The sequence below is a fragment of the Astatotilapia calliptera genome, chromosome 11 (assembly GCF_900246225.1).
Source record: "Astatotilapia calliptera chromosome 11, fAstCal1.2, whole genome shotgun sequence".
Lineage (NCBI taxonomy): Eukaryota > Metazoa > Chordata > Actinopteri > Cichliformes > Cichlidae > Astatotilapia > Astatotilapia calliptera.
This window is the reverse complement of record NC_039312.1, coordinates 17052268-17073153: the sequence shown is the minus strand read 5'-3', so window position 1 is coordinate 17073153 and position 20886 is coordinate 17052268. Positions and strand designations below refer to the sequence as shown.

General features: G+C 41.2%; 1 protein-coding gene across 3 annotated transcripts in view; it reads left to right on the top strand.

Annotated features, from left to right (window-relative positions):
• Positions 1–1001: 1001 nt before the first annotated feature.
• The window catches only part of aplp1 (amyloid beta (A4) precursor-like protein 1), a 34917-nt gene continuing 15032 nt past the window's right edge, over positions 1002–20886 (top strand). For 2 of the 3 annotated variants that reach the window (XM_026183763.1, XM_026183761.1), the window contains exon 1: positions 1002–1320. In XM_026183763.1, coding sequence (XP_026039548.1) covers positions 1255–1320 — 66 coding nt within the window. In that variant the 5' untranslated portion in view covers positions 1002–1254. The remainder of the gene's footprint in view (positions 1321–20886) is intronic. The other variant, XM_026183762.1, reaches the window with a different exon arrangement.

Here is a 20886-nt window from a genome sequence, read left to right as displayed (position 1 = left end):
GAAAATACAAATACGTATTAGGTAATGATCTTTTGATAAGACCTTTGCTGCTTTAACTCTTGAGCGTGAGGTTGCTTCTTTGTTTCTCAGTGGACTGATCTTCTGATGGTGCTCTCACTCTTGGTCAACCTTTGGATACTACTGTTTGCTTTTCACAAACCAGGGTGTTTAGACCTTTAAGGGTATTGCAGCAAGAAAGTCCTGGGTTTGAATCCACCAGCTGGGGCCTTTCTGTGTGGGCTTTGTATGTGCCTGCCTGGATTTTCTTAAGGTACTCCAGTTTTCTCTTAAGACATACACATTAGATTAAGTGGTGATTGTAATGTGCCCCTAGATGTGAATGTGAGTGTCAGTGGTTGCCTGGATGGATGGTGGGAGGGATGGATGCTTCCTGTCATGGTGTGATGGCGAGAAAGACCTTCTTTACTCAGGCTAACAATATGACTTCTGAAACTGACATTTCCCACTGTCACAGTGCTGCTTAGCAACAATGTGTTGCTGAGGCAGACTTATAGCAGTGGAACAATAGCTGCAAATGTATTATTAAGAGTGCTCATATCCACTTAAATGTCCTCCAAAAGTATGTTTCCATTGAAGGAATGTGATTTAAAGAAAAGTGACAGTTAGCTCAAGATCAGTGAATGTATATTTGCTTGTAAATTACTGGTAACATATGAATGCAATAACTAATAAATACATTTTTAAAAATCATTGTAAATAAATTTGCATGCAGTTGAATCAGTTAACCAGGCGCCTTAAGAGTTATTCAGTGAATCACCTGCAAGGTTACTCTCTACATGACAAGTCAGCTTGCTTTGTCTTCAACTGAAACAGCAGTAGGACCACAGGTTAAGACATGAACTACGTGAATTCCCCCCCCCCCCCCCCCCCCAACACTCTCACTCACACTCACACATACTTTAAATGTGACACAGAAAGTGAGCGGTTGCATTTTCAGCTCATCCCCACCAGATGTCTCTCTGCACTAAGCCACAGCGAGGACGCCAGGACTAGCCTGTGTGATAAATACCCGCAGAAACAGGGCTTGGTTCTGTCAGACTTCATCCACATAAAAGCCCAGGCTGCCATTGGAGAACCCGACGGCAAGACGAGCGAACAGGAGGAAGACGCAGGAGATATATAGGAAAGGCAGTGTCCATCACTTCAGCCGATGTAACCAGACAGCTTATGCTGGACTCAGTTATTATATAGCAGCAACTTCGTCATAAAAAAGAGGCAGAGGAAGGCGAGAAAATGGGACATACTGCAATACCTATATTGATGGCTGTATTGTCATTATGCGTGCGGAAAAACGTCGAGGTAAGAGCAAAACAGTCGGAGTCTTTTATCTCTGCCAGCTGAATTTTTGTTTGTTTGTTTTGTTCACTGAATGGCGAAGAGGACAAAATGTATTTTTAATATTATTATCATTCGCTCTCTCATTCAGCTGCTGTTCTCTCCGGGATTGCTCATAATCATCTGGGGCAGGTTTAATTTGTAAATGCACCGTCCTGTGTCAACAAGAGTAATGACACGCATCGCCCACGAAAATGCAGTGATAGTGAAAACGTTTGACATGCAGATACTGATATATGATGTAAATGAAAGCCCACACTGAGGAGAGTGTCCGTGAACATGGTTTACAGTATATTTGGCTCGCTGCGTCAAGCCTGGGCCTGCACTGATATGATGAATGTTACAGGCCCTTTTTTTCTTCTTCTTCTTCTTCTTCTTCTTCTTCTTCTTCTTCTTTTTTTTTTTTTTTTTTTTTTTTTTTTTTTTTTTTTTTTTTTGCTTCTGTGGAAGGATGGAGATTAAATCCCATCTCATTTCACCCCATCTGGCGCTGTCAGAGAAGCAAATCAGCTCGCATCCGTCCTTTAGAGAAGTGGTGCAGCTCTTGAGCAGGATGGAGCCATCATGCATATTCAATTGGTGTTCTGTTGTACATTTGGTCTTCATGGAAGAATACTGAATTGATTAAAAACTCCCTGCTGAAGAGTCAGGAATTAGATTTGCTGTCAGATTTGCACTGAGGCGTCTTTGGGAGTGTGATACTGAGAAATCCATCTTAATGACATATATGGGGTCATTCTATTGGCATATGTACCTGCCCATAGTTAGGGGGTGAACACTGAAAGTCTCTTGTACAGAATGAAAGATCAATGGGCCACCAGGTACTCCAACCCCCTCTCCGGCTGATCGTGACTTACAGCCGACCCTCAGCTTAATGGACTTGACCTTTATTTCTCAATAACTCCTCAGCCACCCATCACGAGGCATGAATTCAAGTTGGAGGATGTGCTCTAGGTTATTGTTGGAGGTGTGTGAGTATGGGAGGGATATGAGGAGGAAGAGGGGGGAGGAGAAAGGGGGATGGATGAGTCATGACATCCCAGCTCGAGCTGTGGTTTAGGTGAAACACTCCTCTTCTAATAAAGAGTGATTGCATTCACCTCTAACATCTGAGGTGATACATGGAGGACCCTGAATGCAGGTTGAGACAGATCTTGAGGTAGTTTGTGAAGTGTTTATTCATTAATCATCATCCTCAGTGAATCAGTAGCAGTCATAAAGCCTCTCCTTTCATTCTGAAATGATTTCACTTCTGTAAGAGCCTTAGTGGGATTACTGCTATACCGAGGAACAGGCTTTAGCTTCATACAAGGAGACCTGCTCGTGAAGGTTTACAGGGAAGATTACACATTGAGAGGGTTGACTGGCTGGATTACACTGTGGTATTAGTCCTAATAAAACTGTCAGCCTCCCTTAATTCACTTAACATGAATACAGTTCAAACATGAATAGTGCAAAATTGTTTTGATCTCTCTGTTATTGCATGCCATTTAAACAGAGCATGTTAACTTGAAAATGGAAATTTCAGACTCTACTGTGTATTCATATGGCCTTTAACTGGAACTCAAACACATATTCAGCATTATCCTGTGTTCTTGCTGTGAGTGCACAGACATTTTTATGCCAGACAGTCACATGTATCGTATGTCCAATGAGAGCTTCCCTGCTCTCTCAGCTTTAATAGCACTCACCTGTAGAAGCACTGAAAACATTAGCAAATTGACATACAAAGCAGTTTTCCCCATGACGCAAAAGGTCAGAGAAACAACCCCTTTGTTGCACCCTGTGAACTTGTGCAATGCTGTCTGACCTTAATGAAATGCAGAAGATTTTTTGGTTTGTTACGAGCATTTCCCATTTTAATAAGACTGGGAAATATAGATAACTTACATTACTTTTGCTCAAATGTCATTAGAACTGTAGTGATTTCTGCTTGGCACCTATATTGAATTTGAGTGAGATTTTGCACAAATATGTAGATCTTTTATTAATTTCTCACATCATTTTCCAGTTATTTTATTATACTTTTTCTAACATTCCTTTTATTTTCCATTATTTTAAATGGATGTTTTCTTAATGGACTATTTATTTGGCCTTCAAAATATATTAGGAAGAAAGACGCGGGTTGTGATTTCATGTTCAGACTGCTTATCCTGTCCAAACCAGCACTTCAACACCTGAAGGTATTCTACATGAATACAAGTGTGAGAGAACCAAAAAACATACCTATATGAAAAGCTGGAACTGATACATCTTCGGATTACACAATATTTTTTCTTTGGATTTGACGATAACTAGGATAGGGGTGGGATACGCTCCAGCCCACCTACGGCCCTTAATTGGATAGGTGGAAGAGGATGGATGGGTGATTTTTATTCCTGAGAATAGAAACATTTCATGGCTAAAATTTCCCATTGAGAATAATTCTTGGTTACTGCATTAATTTCCATAATCTAATCCTGTCAATTAAAAAACAAGAAGATTTTGTTTGATGATTTGCAGCATTACCCATAATGCTTTAAGAGGACCAGAGATGTTAATGAAACAACTGCCCTGTAGAAATGGCTGCACAAAACCTGCACAGTGGACAAATTTCTATCCATTTGCAGTTTGTTGTTACACAAAGCGCTCATACAGTGATTGTGCTCTTCTGTAGCCATATTTCTTTTCTAAAGACCACTGTAGGATCTACAGGTATGCTCAGTTTTAGATAAATAACTGCAGTGCAAACCTCTGCCTGAGCTCTCCAGCACAGAGAGTCTCGAGGACAGACCCAGAAACAAATGTGCTGTTTGGAAAGATTGTGTAGGAAAGATTTAAGCATAAAGAGGGAAAACAAGGAGAGAGTAGGGAAATATCATGATGCAGCTGCGTGCAGGCAGGAAAGGGACCCAGAAGCAGACCTCACAGAGGCGAAAATTCAAAGTCAAAAAACAGCTTTATTGCTGGAAGGGAAAACGTTACAAAGAACTACACTTGAAATCATAACTAAACATACAGAGAGGCACACAGGGAAATGCAGCCATGAATGAGGGAGATCGCCACAACAAGCACAGGAAGAAACAGACGCTAAATACAAAAGGGATAACAAGGGAAGTGAGGACACATGAGAAACACAGCTGGCACGAATAACCATAACGAGACAGGGCAAGCAAGACTGAACAGAATGAACATGAAAACACTGGACTTTCACAATAAAACAGGAAACATGATGCAGGAGTGGAGGAGAGGCTGACGAGAGGGAGCGAGGGAACACGAGAGAGAGCAGAAGTGATGGGCTGGGGAAACTTGGATAAACATGGAATAAACCACAAGAAGGGGAAAGAAGACACAAGAACACACATAAACACAAACACAGAGGGAGACACAGAGGGCAAAGACACGAGGGGAGATTCAACAAACAAAACTAACAAAACTAAACAGAACAACCCAGGCCCTTACAGAATAATGCTTAGAAATAACAAGGAAGACTTAACATTACACAAAATGACAAAAAACAGAGAGACTAAAACCGCTCGGTCACCGACCCCGGACCGTGACAGGAAATTATGTGGAGAAGATAAAAGGCAGGAAGATTTAAAAAATACATTTTAGTGAGCCTGAATGTCAAATTAATTCAGTCAAAGTAATTCAAAAAGTTGCTGTGCAACCTGCCCACTCCACGCTGCCACCACCACCACATCAGGAATAGCAGTTTCAGGCCATACAGATGCAACGACCTCCCACTCCCATCTGCCTTTCAGTGTAGTAACACAAGAGGATTTGTTTAAAACAACAAACAAAAAAAACAGAAAAAGAAAGATAAGGACAACCAGATCTCTCTCTCATCCACACACACACACACACACACACACACACACACACACACACACACACACACACACACAGCCCTACACTCACTTAATTAATTTTAGAGCCAAGAGATAATCGTATTTCACTAATGGATTCCTGTGTGCTTGCTTTTCTCTGCTATATCCGTGTGCCAGTGGGCATTAAAACGTACCATTTTGTTGTATCACATGTTTTTTCCCTGTTCTCCGTATCTCGCTTCCTTTCCAAGTTTTTGAGGTGCACCACACACACTTGCGCGCACACACACACAGACACGCGCGCACACACACAAACACACACAGTTCCAGGATTAGATCTTGCAGAGTCATTGCGAAACAAAAGCTGTACTGTACCGGGGGAAAGGGACCGCTGTAAAAGTGCCTCAGCAGTAGAGTCCTTACCAGAGTTGATAAACGAATGCATGACATTAATGCACCCTTTGGGCAATTGTTGCAACCCATCTCAGCGGAACAGTGCCGTATGTTTAATACTGTTGGGAGGTTTTATTCTCGTTCTTGCTGCCAGTTGTTTTGAGTGCCTGGGTAGAAATTAAAAAAGTGTACATTTGTGTATGCCCGGGGCGTAGAGTTCATCCAGATTTCGTGCAGAAAATAAATTCACATTAATTGCACATTTGCAAAACACCCTCCCCAATAGGTTTGGGGAACCTCTGCCAAATCCCACTCAAGATGATTCATCTTGTTTTCTGGCTTCTCTGAAAACGTTCAAATTATAGGTCTCGGTTAGAAAATGGAGTCATTCCCAAATTAAAGTTTATTAATAATTTGCTCAGGAGGCTTGTCATTTAGTGCCATCCCTTATAGCCTGTCATGATGTGCTGCATTTGATGAGTTAATTTCTCTGGATTCTCAGACTGTGCAGCCCCTTTTTTAGGCTATGTGTAATCAAAGGATAAGATTTAAAAAGAATGTAGATTAAAGCTGCTCCCAGTTTCCTCAAGATTACTTTACTTTTCATCATCCACCTACTGACTGCCACATAAAACACACACACACACATATACATGTGTATATATATATAGAGAGAGGGGGAGAGAGCATGTGAGAGAGAGATTCATGGGGCAATTTCAAGCTTGAAGCACTTCACTTATGACTTTCTGCACCTGTGTCTGTACCAGCTGAAGCCCAGATGGGACTGTGCATTTTTGATGTGTGCAGTGGAAGATTTGTGTTTGCACATCATAAGTTTGTCCAGTGTCACCTACAGGGATTGAGAGACTAGATGATGACATCCAGCTCTGCCTCCTCTCTGGAGTCTTGCAGGAGAGAGATATCGCTGCTGCCCGAGGTTTTCACATCCTTCATAACTGCCTCAGTAAGCCTAATGGGGTTGTATTTCTGTGGAAAAGTTTAACGCCGGGGCAAAGCGTGCCGTTTAGCCTTGCCGCAGCCAGTGGGAGGCTTCGGCGGAGCCCCCCTGAAAAACATCTGCAGTGTAGAGATAACACTTGTCCTCCATGTTCGGGAGGAAAAACAGAGAGAGAGAGAGAGAGAGAGAGAGAGAGGGCACAGTGAAAGAGACTGAGGGCTGGTGAAGTGAGAGAGAGTGAGAGAGAGACAGGGGATTGCCCTGGCATGGCGAGAGTGGAAGTGATGTGGAGCATGTAGAGTGTTGTGTGGGTTGCAGGGTGGAGTGCATGCTGTGCTGTGGAGGAAACAATCCTTGTTCCTGCTCAGCCTCAGCAGCTGGTAGAAAAAAACTATGTCAGGAGTGAAGCTATAAGTTGTATGAAAACATGACTGCAAAGTCTAATTTAATAACGAGGCTGGATGCGCGGTGTGAGAGTGTGCAGAGTTGTTGGGTCCACTATGACCCATCGAAACAGTAATAATAGTTACAAAAAAAAGAGGAACAGAAACAGTTCTGGAGGACATTCGATGAACTTTTGTTGCTCTGTCATCTCTCTTAGACGGACAAAAAGCTAATTTCAGACACTTTCCTCCAAGTTGAACAAAGATGGGTAGAAATCACTTGCTAACAAATAGGTCACACAGTTGTACTGACGGGAGGCTGAGAGGCACAAACGTGGACGTACACACTAAAGATGGCACACTGCACAAGCTGCATCAATTATTGAAGGCCATGAAAAGGTCTGGGCTCTCGCTTGTCGACACGGCTATGGCAGTTGTCACGCCGCCTCTTAGCAGTCAGAAGGCAGACCCCACCCCCTCTCGCTTCATGCTACCTGGTTTTTGTGTACCCTGCTACTTCCCCTCCATCCAGCTCCCCATCCACCTCTACATAATACAAAGGAAAATCCCCACGCCTGTCTCCTCCTTGGCTCTGCCCCCCTCGTCCTTCCTTTCTCTCTCTGTCCCTGCCTCCTCTGTTCTCCGCCGCCACATCCCAAGGGCACTCCTTACCCCTCCCCTACTCAGACACTGCCTCTCCATCTGCCTCGGCAGCTCTTAGTAGCCAGTGACATCTTTTCACTTTTCATGTGTGTACTTTGATTGTTCCTGAATAATTCATGCTGCTCCTCACCCCTAGCTTTATTTTCCCTTTCCCCTGCACCTCCATGATTTTGGAGAATTTTTTCCAAGATCTGATGCCGCATTCCTTTTCCCACTGAACGCCTCATCTGTCGACACTGAGAACTAAATTAAAAACTACTGAGGCAATGTGACTTCCATTCCCGGTGGACACATATAACTTATAATGTCAGAATTCATCCCCTTTAAAAGTGAGGTCAAATTTCAACCGTTGTCAATAGATGGCGAATAGCCAATCAAAAATGATTAATTGTGTCCCATGTGGCGTGATGTCAGCAGCTCTCCACTGAATACAGATGCACAGTATAGTAATTGGTCTGCCCAGCAGAAGTCTCTTGTATCTGATATCTCCAAACAAATGTGTAAGGGTAGAAAGTACATGGAGAGATTTGCTGCTTTCACTGCCGTCTGTGGTACATTAACAGACCAACTGCAAATGGTAGTTGCAATACTCAAAATCGCTTCAATTTAAATCAGTTTAATTTATAACAACAAAACACAACAGCTGCCCCAACATGCTTTATATTATAAGGTAAAGACCCTAAAAAAATCCCATCAGATAACCCCCTATGAGCAAGAACTTTGTGAGAGTGGGAAGGAAAAACTCCCTTTTAACAGGAAGAAACCTCCAGCACAGGTGGAGCCATCTGCCACGACCGGCTGGGGGTGAGGGGATCTACACAATGATGTGTTTTTCATGCTTTGAAATTGATACCATCAAAGTCTGATTCTTCTAACGCCTTCAGTGTCAAATGTTTTGGAGCTTTAGAATTGCAGCAAGACACAAAGGGTTATTTGTCTTCTTCATGAATTTGCATTGACATCTTTTACCCCCTTTACTTCACTTTTTACATCAGATTTTAATGCATTTTGCACAGGCTAAATGATCAAAGAGAGTGGCATGCAGAGCTGAAAGATTAAAACAGCTCAGTTATGTTTTAATAATGTTTCCATGACACTAAAAGAGGAATAAATTACAACACAAACAGCCTGTCAGCCAAACTGTTATTTTAAACATTGATATATGCCCAATATTTCACACTGGGTTCATCTCTGATATCATATAAACAAGTCTGGAGGCTAAGAGAGTATTTTGAGTCTCTCTTTTCATCATGAGTGTCTATTGTACTTACACTTAGTAGTAAGATACCTGGAAAATTTCAAGGGCTAGTTTGTGCGAAAATGTTACACTGATGATGAAAAGAGAGACTCAAAATAGATACTTAGCCCCCAAAATGAGGATCAGCAGGCCTTTGTTTACCTTAAATTCATGTTGTGATTCATAGGATGTAAATGTGAGGATACAATTTCAGGAAACAGGAAGCACCTACAATCTGTGTGAGCATGATCCCCAAGTAGCATCCATTATTGCGGTTAGTTTTCCGGCTGTTTTTGCAGTCAGTTCATGTCCACATCAAAGTAAGTATTAGCGCGAATACCAGTAATCAGTTTGCTTGTTTGATTTAAATAATTACCCCCCCCCCCCCCCCCCCCCTATTCTTATGCCTAAGCAAGAAAGTCCCAGAAATACATATTGTGTGCAGTGAGTCACAAAAACCTCCTCTTGTCTCTGTGCTCTCTTTGTAGATACTTCTTTTGTCTTTTTCACCAAGTAAATCTAGCTCATAATGTTCCCACTGCATTTCCCTGTGCCTGTTTTACACCGTGTACACAGATGGGTTGTGCTGGTTTTTCAGACAACTAAAGAGGATAAAGAAAATCAGGCGCTTCTTTGGCTGCAGTTAATTGTAAGATTCAGCCACATTATGTCATTCTTTTCTGAGCTCAGGGTCATTCAGTTGCCATGGCCAAGCTGTGCCAGTTAACAGCCAATACTTTTACAAGTTTAGGCTGTCAAATTGGATACTTCACACGCTTCTGATTCTGGCTTGGGGGAAAAAAACCATAATGTGAGGGATCTATTTGTACAAATTGTCTCAATGATTAAATCATTTTCTCTTCAGTTGGGGAGGTTGTGGAGACTTTATATCCAGAGGAAATGAGATAACACTAATATTTAATCTACTGCAGACTACACAGCCAGCACACATTATCTTACCAGAGTGGGCCAGTTTAAAAACACCAGAGTCAAAGCAAGACAGGACATGCCAGCCTGACAAGATCTCACTTATCATTAGTATGTTGTCATTTGATTTATGAAACTGTGCTTTATAGTTCCTGAACTAATTAAACCAGCCTACAGGTGACGGTATGACAATCGGATGAGTCAGATTCATAACTCATCATTTCCTTTGAAATACTCTGGGTGAGTACAACTGAAGGAAGTCATGTAAAGACAGACAGCTGCTGATCTTGATTAAAGTAAAATGGAAAGCTCATCAGGCGTGACCCAGAAGAAGAGAAAATTACATATTCAGCTACTGATTCACCAACAGTGAAGGATCATAAAAAAGGTGAAAACAGCAAAAGAATACTAGTCCACACAGTTAACAGTTAACATGTTTTATTGTTTATTCTATTATTGTGTTGTCTGTATTTATAATAATCGATAGTCATTAACAAGTAATTATTATATACTCTTTTTACATGTTTCATTTGGGTGCCAAAAAAAGTACAATACAAGGGAGACCTTCAGTTTATTGCTGCAGTATGTAGTGGAATCAATCAACAGGCAGTGACGAGAGAAAGCTAACTAACGATTAAGCCAACAATCATCGACCTGAGGAAGACAGAAAGTTGAAGCTAACATATGCTGACTCTTTTATGTGAGAAGGAACGTGAGATAGAGGCAGATTCTTAATGAAGAGAAGAGAGGAGAGAGAGAGAGCGTGCTAGAGATGCTTGAAATTCAGTAGGGAACCAGTTGCTACGGTAACAGGGAAGGTAACTGGCTCCTGTAGGTGGTGTTACCATGACAACCACCCTCAGTGGCCAAGTGATGCTGAGAGAGAGAATGTGGAGAAGAAGCCTAAAAAAAGTGTTTACGTGTTTGATGAGACAGATGAAGGGGACGTCAAGTGAGCGGAAGCTGATGTAAAATGTGGGAGAGCGACACCTTCCACGCTGCTGCAGGCTTTCATCCACTTCCCTGGGTTTGCTTTCTTTGTGTAAGCGGCCTGACGAGTCAGCACGAGCTGACCCAGCCTTAGCTGCTTGTCCTGCTGTTCATTAACAGAGCACCTGAACACTTTGAACAGCAGGCCAACCGTGCTGTATGAGAGACCTGGGAAGAGGAGGCTATTCCCTCAATATGCTTTTGCAGCTGCGGGGGTCACGCTAGCCGTGCTGGGCTCTTTTATCGGCACTCGTGAGCATTCTGACCTCTTACTGGGAGTTAAAAGACCAGTTTGTCCTCACTGTGGTGATACCACATGTCTCTGAATGAAAGCACAGAATCAACATGGTGTGAAGTAGGCTGTTTTATACATACTGTTACAATTATTGTGGCATACAGTATATTATCTTTTGTGTTGGGGTGTCCACTTTTAAAAAAATATACACTTTTGCTTTCCATCATTGGTCACATCTCTAACTTAATATACATATATACTATATATACATATATAGTAATAATAATGATATTGATATATACATGCAGCACATACTACTCTTCCACACTTTGGGCTCGCGTAACCTATAGCACATAACCTCAAAGCCTCATTTGCATGAGGTGCATCTGCTAGACAGGCTCTCAGGGGAGCTGGCACAGTGATGAGAATTGTGCATGTGCATAAATAAAGAGACACAGGCAAAAAAGATGTATGAATGTTTTAACCTCTCATTTTCTAACCCTGCGCCTCTTTCTCCTTCTCCTTTATGCCGCCTATCTCTCAGTGCAGGATATTATTATTGCTTTACCATTATACAGCTACACTCAGCACACTACATATAGGCGAACTGCTTCAATTCACAATTTCCTAATGGCTTCTAAAAACATTCATCTTGAAACACGAATTGTGTTTTCTGCCACTGTTTAATGCTTTTCATGCAGTTTTATTCATTTTTTGCCATGCAAGCATCAGAAAATCTGTTTGCCCAAATTTTTTGCAATAAGTAAAAAACAGTTATGTGCAGCACTCACAACAAGGACAGATGACATGCAGATCCAATGGAGAATGCAGAGGAAGAAAGAATCCAGATCTGCTGCAAAGACAACAGAGTGAAAGACACAGAGGAATAAGCAAAAAGTGCAAGTAAAAGATAAGAAGCAGGCAAGAGGAAGACTCAGATCTTACTGATCCCAGCCGCCTGCTGCTTTGGATGGCACTATGGAAAGACAGCCTGTCCTTAAGTGGATCAATTATTGCAGTCTTTTAACCTAAACATGCCCTCATTTAGGCTTCGAGATTGCCCTAATCTACTTAAAAGATGCTCAAGGGTACGATGATGTTGCTTTAAGACTTCCAGCCTTGTCTCGCCTGCACAAATACAGGCGAGACTCGGCTGTAAAACTCAGCTATCGTCTACATGTATGTCATGTGTCTTAAACTGAAAACCGTTCTACCCCATAATATCCATGCTCAATTGACAATTTGGTTTCAGGGTGGATTGCCAGTTTTAGAAAGACAGTTTAAAGCATGCCCATCGCTGTGTTTTGATCCCAGCTTATCAGTCTTGCTTATGTGCTATTAGAACTAAAATGCAGTATTTAACTACAATGGAAAAAGATGTAACAATAGCTTGTTGTAATAGAAAACAGTTGTCTTAATAAGTCTGGTGTACAATACATTTTAGCAGTGCCAATAAACAATATTCTTTAAGGCACGAAAGTGTTTACTAATAGGAATTTGAATCACTGAGTCCCAGACATTACTCAAGCCTTTTGAATGTGTTTACAGCATAAATACAGATTTGGAAAGCTGCGTTGCATTGTGTCAATCTCAATCTGCCTAAGGAAAATCCACTATTCAGTGTCAATTGTGTTGACATTAGGATGATTCAGACAGACCTGCAGCGCTCAAATCTCTACTAAGCTGCTGATTCCTTCAATCCCCCGAGGTACTTCTTCAGCTTGAAATTGCATCTGCAGGCGCACAGTGTTTGGCATTAAAATCCTGGCATTCCCCTGTTGTTTTTGCTTGACTGTGAAGGAGGTTCAGCTGTGTTACATAACATCAGAAATTCATCACCGCTAAGACAAAACCATTTCAGCTTGGCTGTGCTAGAGGAACAGAATCTTGCAGGCACATAATGTTTCCGGACTCTCTCTTGTTTTTGGCTGGATTTGTGAAACGTTATTACGCAGTTGTTTCCCTCCCACATATCTGCAGGAGGTGGTTGCATAGAAAGGCTTGTGAAAATGACCAGCGATGCTTTGTGTTTTTTGTGTTTTTTTTTGTCTTTTCTGAAGAAAAAAAAAAACATGCACAGTGTGGCGTCATTATGGTGCGTGACTCAGATAAGGCATTTGTTGAAACGTGGGTGGAACTGAGAGGCACATTTGTATAGCTGCTCTATGCAACGCAAGTATCGCAATCACTCGTCTCAGTCTGAATATAGCTAAATACTGCCTTTCCATTGAAGTGGGGACACCACCCCAAATTTATTTTACCTCTGCGGGAGTTTCGTTTTGTGTTATATAGTCGACATTTCTTTTCACCAAGTTTTACAGCCGATAAGAAGGCTATGTAGGAAAACAAGCAAAACGCTTGCTGAAAATATAGCTGCGAGATTATGCATAAATGCATAATGGAAGGACAATAAAGGTGCCGCTTTAAGGAGGTTAAGGATATTGTAGGACATTTAGATGGGATATTCATCTTGAAAAAGTAAAGTGAGTCCTTGTTTTTCTGGCTTGGTCTCGTGCTGCTATTGTATATGTGGGAGGTCTGTATCCAGTTAAATACGTGGAGGATGACAATGTGGCTTTTTACAGAAGACAAAATTCAAAATCTTTCCTATGGCCCAGTTGCAGAAGTCTGAAGCATGTGGGGTTTTCCCAGGGCTTTTCAGAGGGCTTAGGTGATGTCTGGGTCAGGGGTTGGTGGTTGGAATTTTATGGAGGAACATTTTAACTTACCAACACTTTTTTTTGTGTTGTTTCTGACTTTGATTTGTGCCATGTTTTTGAGCTAAAGCTTGCAATATGTATTGTACTTACAAACAATATTCAATTTATTTCACTGACTAACATGCTTGAGATTTAATATTAAAAAGATGTTGAAATCCACGCCAGTTGAGCAATTAAAGCAATATTAATCTGAGAAGTAAAATTGGATGGATGCTAAGAATTTCTAGCTGGTGTAGCCTGTTATGTAACATAAACTCTTGGTATATGAAAAAAGGATGCTCTTATGCATTTGCATGGCTTATGTATATAGGCTTAGATAATATTTACAGGGCATCAGTTCAGTTTTTATGTATGTGCATAATCCTATGGACTGCCTCTGCTGGTAACCTAATTCATTTTGTGTAAGGCACTCCGTGAAACACATACGCTTTGGAAACTAACAATGGCAGGGAAGATCCTTGAGTGCTGGTTGGATATAGGCTATCGTCTTTTATTAAACATCTTTGCTTCTAAATAACCTCAGTCATAAAATGACATGCGCTGCCAGCCTCGAGCTCTGTGGAGTGTCTTGCAGTGATGCCAGCTGACGTGTCCTGTATTTTTAAGCTATACTTGAAATTAAATCAAATATTGGGAGCTGACTTTGGCTGCTGTTCCAGACCTAGATGAACCCTGGTGATTATAGGGCCATCTGCTCCCAGTGTGCCCAGCTGGAGGCTGGACCACTGTAATCTGAACTGATGTAGCCTGTGATGTTTGCACATCTCTAAAACCAAAAGCCTCTCTCATAATTTTTTTTCTTATATCGAAATAAAGCATTCAGTTTATTATCCCATAAGTAACATTGCAGCAATGTGTGGTTTACAGTAGGAAGCTAAAGGAAAAAAACACAATGCAATATGTTCCGCTCTGCCCATCAGTCTCCTCTGAATTGAAAATTAATGGCTTCAATTAGCCATTAGCTAGAGATGTATAATAATGAGTCAATATGCAGAGCTAACCTGCTTTATCCCCCGTTGTCCCTTTTGCATCATGAGAGTCTGGCTTACCCTCTTATAACTACATGCAACACCAGGAAGAGGCCTGATGGAGCCTATGAATAATTAAGCAACATGATTACAATGATGAATGCCCCTAAATCTATCTGGCCATTTAGCACTAGTCTAGGGAGGGAGGCCAAACAGCGGAGTGTCACGCATTGTGTGAAAGCTGTTAGGGAGGGAGAGGGGAGACAAAAGGGACATCAGGAAGAGGGAGGTGGATCAGCCTGTAGAGGAGGCAGAGGAAGAGAGGGGGAAAAAAAGGAAAATGGAGAAAGAGTGAGTGAAGGAGGGGCTCAGAAGCAGGAAGACACCCACTATTAAGCCATCTGTGCTGCAGAAAAGCACAAAGACGAGGGCCTGTGCGTGTGTGTGTGTGTGTGTGTGTGTGTATTTCATAAATGTATGGGTTACTCATGTAAGGCTTATTCACACGGGGTGTGGGCGAGTCCTCCACACGAGTTATTGGTTGTTGGATGGTGTTACACTAATCAAGAGCGATCCTAGCTAATCAGGCTTTTCACATAGTTTGCCTAAAGTTTGGTACCTTTTATGTATCCTGACATAATCAAATCTTCAATGACTTAAAGTTGTATTGACAGCAAATATGTATTGTGCAAGTTTTGCTGCCTGGAACTTTTACAAAAGCTAAGATGATGCCAGAACTGCTAATATAGGTCCATAATCATTTACTAACTACCTGTTAAATCATTTTTATGGCACATATTTAGCGCTTACATTTCTTTATTAAGTGATACATGTTTCTTTTTATTATTTACATTTTGTCATTTGTGACGTTTAAATAGATTGACCAATATCCCACTGATGTCATTATCAAGGTGTCGTCACAAGATACTATAATAGAGATTGCAGCATAGTAGAAGAGAATTAGTAAGGACGAGCTCCTCAGGGCTCTGATGTCTGTAGTTAATTATCAGTAGTTAACTAAACTCTCAGTATATCCCAGAGAGAGTTGATTTACACATACACAACAACGCATGATAACCACACATGTACATGCACATTGTGTACCTCTAATAACTGAGAGGAGTTATTGAATAAATAAACTACAGTCACACAAAACATGGTGACATGAAAGCAGTAATAAATGTAAAAGTGAGTTTTGATATCAAAGCAAAGTTCTTCCCAGCTCTTCAGCATTCGAATTACTACGACCAGTTGGGTTGGTTCTTCAAACTACAGTCTAACAGCGGCTTGTAGAAAGTGATAAATGATGGGTGGGCTTCTCCCCTCTGTCTCTTCTGCTCTGGCTTGCCTGCAAAGGCCAGGGAATTGCATCATTACAGAGGATGAAGTCATCCTGCAACATAAGGGTGGAACAGGTGCTGAAAATTTAATTAGAGAAGGATGGGAGATGCTGGTGGAACATGTAAATACACTGCCCAAACTCGCCCCCGACAGACAACTCAGTTTATGTTTATGTTCAGCATACACCAGATCATATCTGTTATTTTGTGCTCATAACATAATTTCCTCTACTGGAAAGGCATCTGCTAAAGTGTAATCACACATTATTATATCCGAGCAAAATTTTCCACTGCGTCTGGTCCAAGTGGATGTGCACTCGTCTCTCTGGGAGCTTTTAGTTTTTCTTGTGATGCTTTTTTTTGCTGTGGAGGTACACCCGTGATTACAAAGTGGCACAGTCAGTATGCAGTGCATATGGAGAAGGAGAGCAGAGGAATAATAATAAAATACCAAGAGAGCTAACATAGGCAAAGAATACGGGGAAAAGGCAGAAAGCCAATCGACGTTTCCTGGCTTTATATCACCAGGTTGTTATTAATGATGCAGCATCCCCTGCAGTGGGGAGCTGTCAGGTTTCTGGGCTGTCGGCCTGTTCAGCCTCATCAGCACAAGGACATGATATGTGGAGCTCAGGATGTTTGAACAGCACTTCCTCGACAACTTGTGAACCCCTCACTCTCCCCCGCATGCTTGCAGACTGTACTGTACGGAGATGCTTCAGTACACCACGGCATTTTCTCCCCGAGACATGGCGGGCGGCTCTGCAACCTGTCTGTTACTGGAGAAGTGTCACTGTTGACAGATTGTGATGCATTATTGGGAAGCCAGCTGGATCGCTGCGTTCAGAGTGTTCATGGTCACAATACAACAGGGGTAGCACTCTGAAGTCTAATTGGCTTTAAAAGGGGAATAACATACCAGGAACGCACTAAAAAATCTTGTACTGCATGTTGGGAATTATAGCCATAATTTGTAGGCATAAAACATTGATGGAAATGCTTAATCAAAGCACAAGAGTGTGATTAATTAATTGTAGCAAAAGCTATTTTTAACTGAATGAAAGCCTGATCCTTCACATTGTCTATTTAAGTGATATAGCCAGTGAGTACAGCATTTTGATGAAAACACTTAGTGTTTGAATATTTGAAAACATTACTTACCTACTTCAGTTAAATTACAGTTAAAAACTCTTTAAAGCTCATTTGAATTTTTAAAAATAATGCCTTTTAATACTAAGACATGGCTAAAGTCTACCAGCTCTGTAAGCTTCTACAGAAACACAGCAGTGCTTAGTGGTGAACTCTACTCACAACTTTGACAATGGGTATGTGTGAGTTCTGGACATGTTTAACGTTTAGCCCGAACATGTCAGCAGAAGAAGAGTCACGTGATCATCAAAGCCTCTTTAATCTAGAGAACAGTGCTCTCAGCAGAAGCTCTGTTGCGTGTGCGTTGGTATGCCCATGACCCTGGATTACGTGGCTAACAAAATGGATGAATGTTAGCATGCATCTTTTCCCGGAACCTGTCAAGAAAGTGTTGTGCAACTGAAATTCACAAGGCAGATTTTGCACTTGCTTAAGTTACCAATTTCATTTTTTGGTAAGGTCAAATCAATTCAAAGTGCTTCAAGTGCTGCTGAATTTCACTCAATTTTTCCACCAGATGACCCTATAGTAAGAATACTACATATTAAACACTAGAAACATAGTTCTGTTCTTAAATATTAAGTATAATTAGGCCAAGTATAAATATGTGGTTGATGGATGGATGTTGATGGCATAAAAATAATTTCCTTTAAAACTTTACAGCTTACTGAATTTGGCCCACAATGAAGTTCCAAACAAATTGAAAACCTTTCACTATCAAATGGCCAGCCACTGCAGCTGTTCTCACACTCAAATATAAACTTTCTTCCATATCTCACATGCTTGGTGTCATGGTTCCTGGGCCTTTGACCCAGTGTTTTCAATTTCTTCTTGTTTTGTTTATTTTCCACATGTCAATGTTTCCTGTGTCACCACGCCAGCTTTCTGTCTGTGCGCATCATGTCTAGTTCTACCTCCTATGTCTTATTAGTCAGATTATGTTCAGCTGTGTACTGACCGGTCATTAGCCTGTGTATTTAAATCCTTAGTTTCCTCCAGTTCATTGTCTTGTCATCGTCGATCCCGCATGTGTGTTCCAGTTCAGTAATTCAACCAGTCTTTCCGGTCAATCAGCTATACTTCTCATGTTGTGTTCATCCGTTCATCACAATAAACACCAGCCTTAACCAACCTGTGGGTGTTGCATTTGGGTCCTCTCTTCCTCACATCCACACAGCGACGCCTGACACTCGGCAGGTGAAACTACAGGCTGCTGCAAGCTTCAACAGGTTCAAGCAAGCCACATCAGCTTTCAGCAGTCAGTTTCTCTATGAACTGCCCATTCTAGTCTCGAGTCAGAATGCTATTTGCGTGAACAAGTGAACAACATGTGCGCTCAAGTATGGCTGCATGGTAGTATATATGTCAGGATTCGTTTCTGCCATAGCAATAAAGTTGCATTATGAGCACATAAATAAAGCAAATGAACGTCCCATGTTTTCCAAATATGGACACTCAGCAGCAATATTCACTGCAGTTAAAGACTGTGTTGAACTGGGGTATGACACATAAGAGCTGCCACGATCAGATTCATAGACAGCCTCGGCAAATGTATTTCTGAGATTGTTAAGTATTGAATTAAGTGATTTTCCATTTCCATTTCTTTAAAAAAAAAAAGTGGAATACCATAAAATATATTTATGCCCCCCAACTAATGCTTCTTAAAAGCATTTTTACCATTTTGGAAAGAATAAATAGATGTGATGCATGTTGATGACAGTTCCTGTTATTGCTGTAATAATACAATGGCACAAAAACAGTGAAACAAAGACATTACGTGGTATTCACGCAGCAGGGTAAAATGGGCCTCGTAGCTTATGTGATTTCAGCCGCTGATTGATGTTTATGTGATGTTGTTGATGATTATAGTGGTGAAAAGAATGTGGAGAAGAAGAATGCTTCTACTTGTCGCTTTCAACAATTAAGGCTTCTGCTTCTTTGTGGAGCAGCAGACCAGAAGTGTACACACTGTAGATCGTACAGTTGTATTGGTTATAAGGGAATGTCTAATCTAGTCCTGCATCCGACTAGAGATTGGAAGTGCAGACTTGTGAGGCTCGAGGTCAGGGCCTCAGGCTCCTGATGGACTGCTATTGATTGGGGGAACGTGGCGATACAGTTGCAGTCGCTGAGCATTGATTTTCTGCAAGTGCAGTAGTGGAGAGCAGACAGAATGAGAGAGCTGGACCAGAGGGAGCTGCCAGGTTATCTTCTCAAATATCCGGAAGTTTTTTTTTTTTCTTTCTTTCTTTTTCGTTGTGGCACTGACCTTCCCTGACTCAAAGAGATATATCTATTTAGACATTAGCTCAGCAGCTCCTCTAGACAGATTGTTTCAGCAACTTCAGCAGTCTTCCCCTCTGCTTATCTTACAGTACACTTAACCAATTAAACGATCCAATTCAGCTCTGTCAGTAACAAGCAACAGTTGGTTTTTAAGCAGGTATAATATTTAATAATGTTGAGCTGCAATAAAAGAGTTTTAACCTAAACATGTTATACTACTGAATATAATTCTGTTCACATAACCAACTATCCAGCTAGAATTGCAGGGGGTTGGAGCCTATCCAAGCTGCTATCAGGGGAGAGCTTTGATAGACTCCAGAGAGGCTGTCAGTCCATCGCAGGGCTCATACATTGGTGGGACAGACCATTCCCATCCACAATTACAGCAAATTTAGAATAATCAGTTACCCTAACAAGAAAGTCTTTGACATGTGGGAGTAAATCACCCAGAGACAAACCACTCATGACTTTCATGCTTAGTCCTAGCTGACCATCAGATGTAAACACAGAGCCCTGTTGCTGTTAGTTGATGGTTTAAACCCATATTTGGATGCAGATAGTACCAGTTCTCATGTGTTTAAACTGTGTGGAATCGTGTTGCCTTTCTTTTTAAATTTTGCACATATTTTAAATTCCAAAAAGCTCCTGCGTTCAATCATCTCTTCTTTTAAGAGGAGTTATATCTTTTCTCTTGTGTGACATTGAATTTAATATGCTAAACAATTCAAGGCCTTCTTTAGTTTATTATTTGTTTCATAGCTTTTGGTTGATAGCAGCTCTGGACTTCCGGCAGGCCAACTAGTTTAGTGTTGTTGTGTTGCCATCAAGCAACATGCACTATATGGTCATCAAACTCATCAATACTCTGCTGGCTCAATAACTGCAGAGTTAAACAAACCACCTCTTGCATTAATATCAGCACAAAAACTGTGCTCTGGAGTTTTTTGTTTTGACACAATCCTTTGCGTTACGCAGTGACTTTCACCAGAAAATCATCTCTGTTTCCAGTGCAGTTTAAGACAGTCGTTAAATGACAGTTTTCCACAGCATCACATCTCTTTTGGGGTTGTGTAAATCAAGACGTTTCGAAATTTGGAACCCCTGCCTTTTAAGCAGCCATTGTTTCCATTTGTTTATCTTCGCTACCGTTATTAACTGGTTGTGACTTGCAGGTACCCGAAACTTGTTTGATGGGTAAATTATCCCAATGAATATGTCAGCAAGTGCTGACAGCTAAAAACGCTAGAACGTCATTCTTTCAGAGAGTCAGTTTTGCAGCATTGAAAAAAAAAAAAGCTAATCAGGGAGAAAGTACTTTTATGAAATGACTATAGAAAATTACAGACTTTAAATCACAACTGCCACTTATGAGCATTATGTTAACAGCCTATGACCCTGGAAGTAGTTTAGATTTTAGAAAGAGATACTTGTGCTGATTGTGTCATCTCAGGCATATCTCTCTAAGAGATATT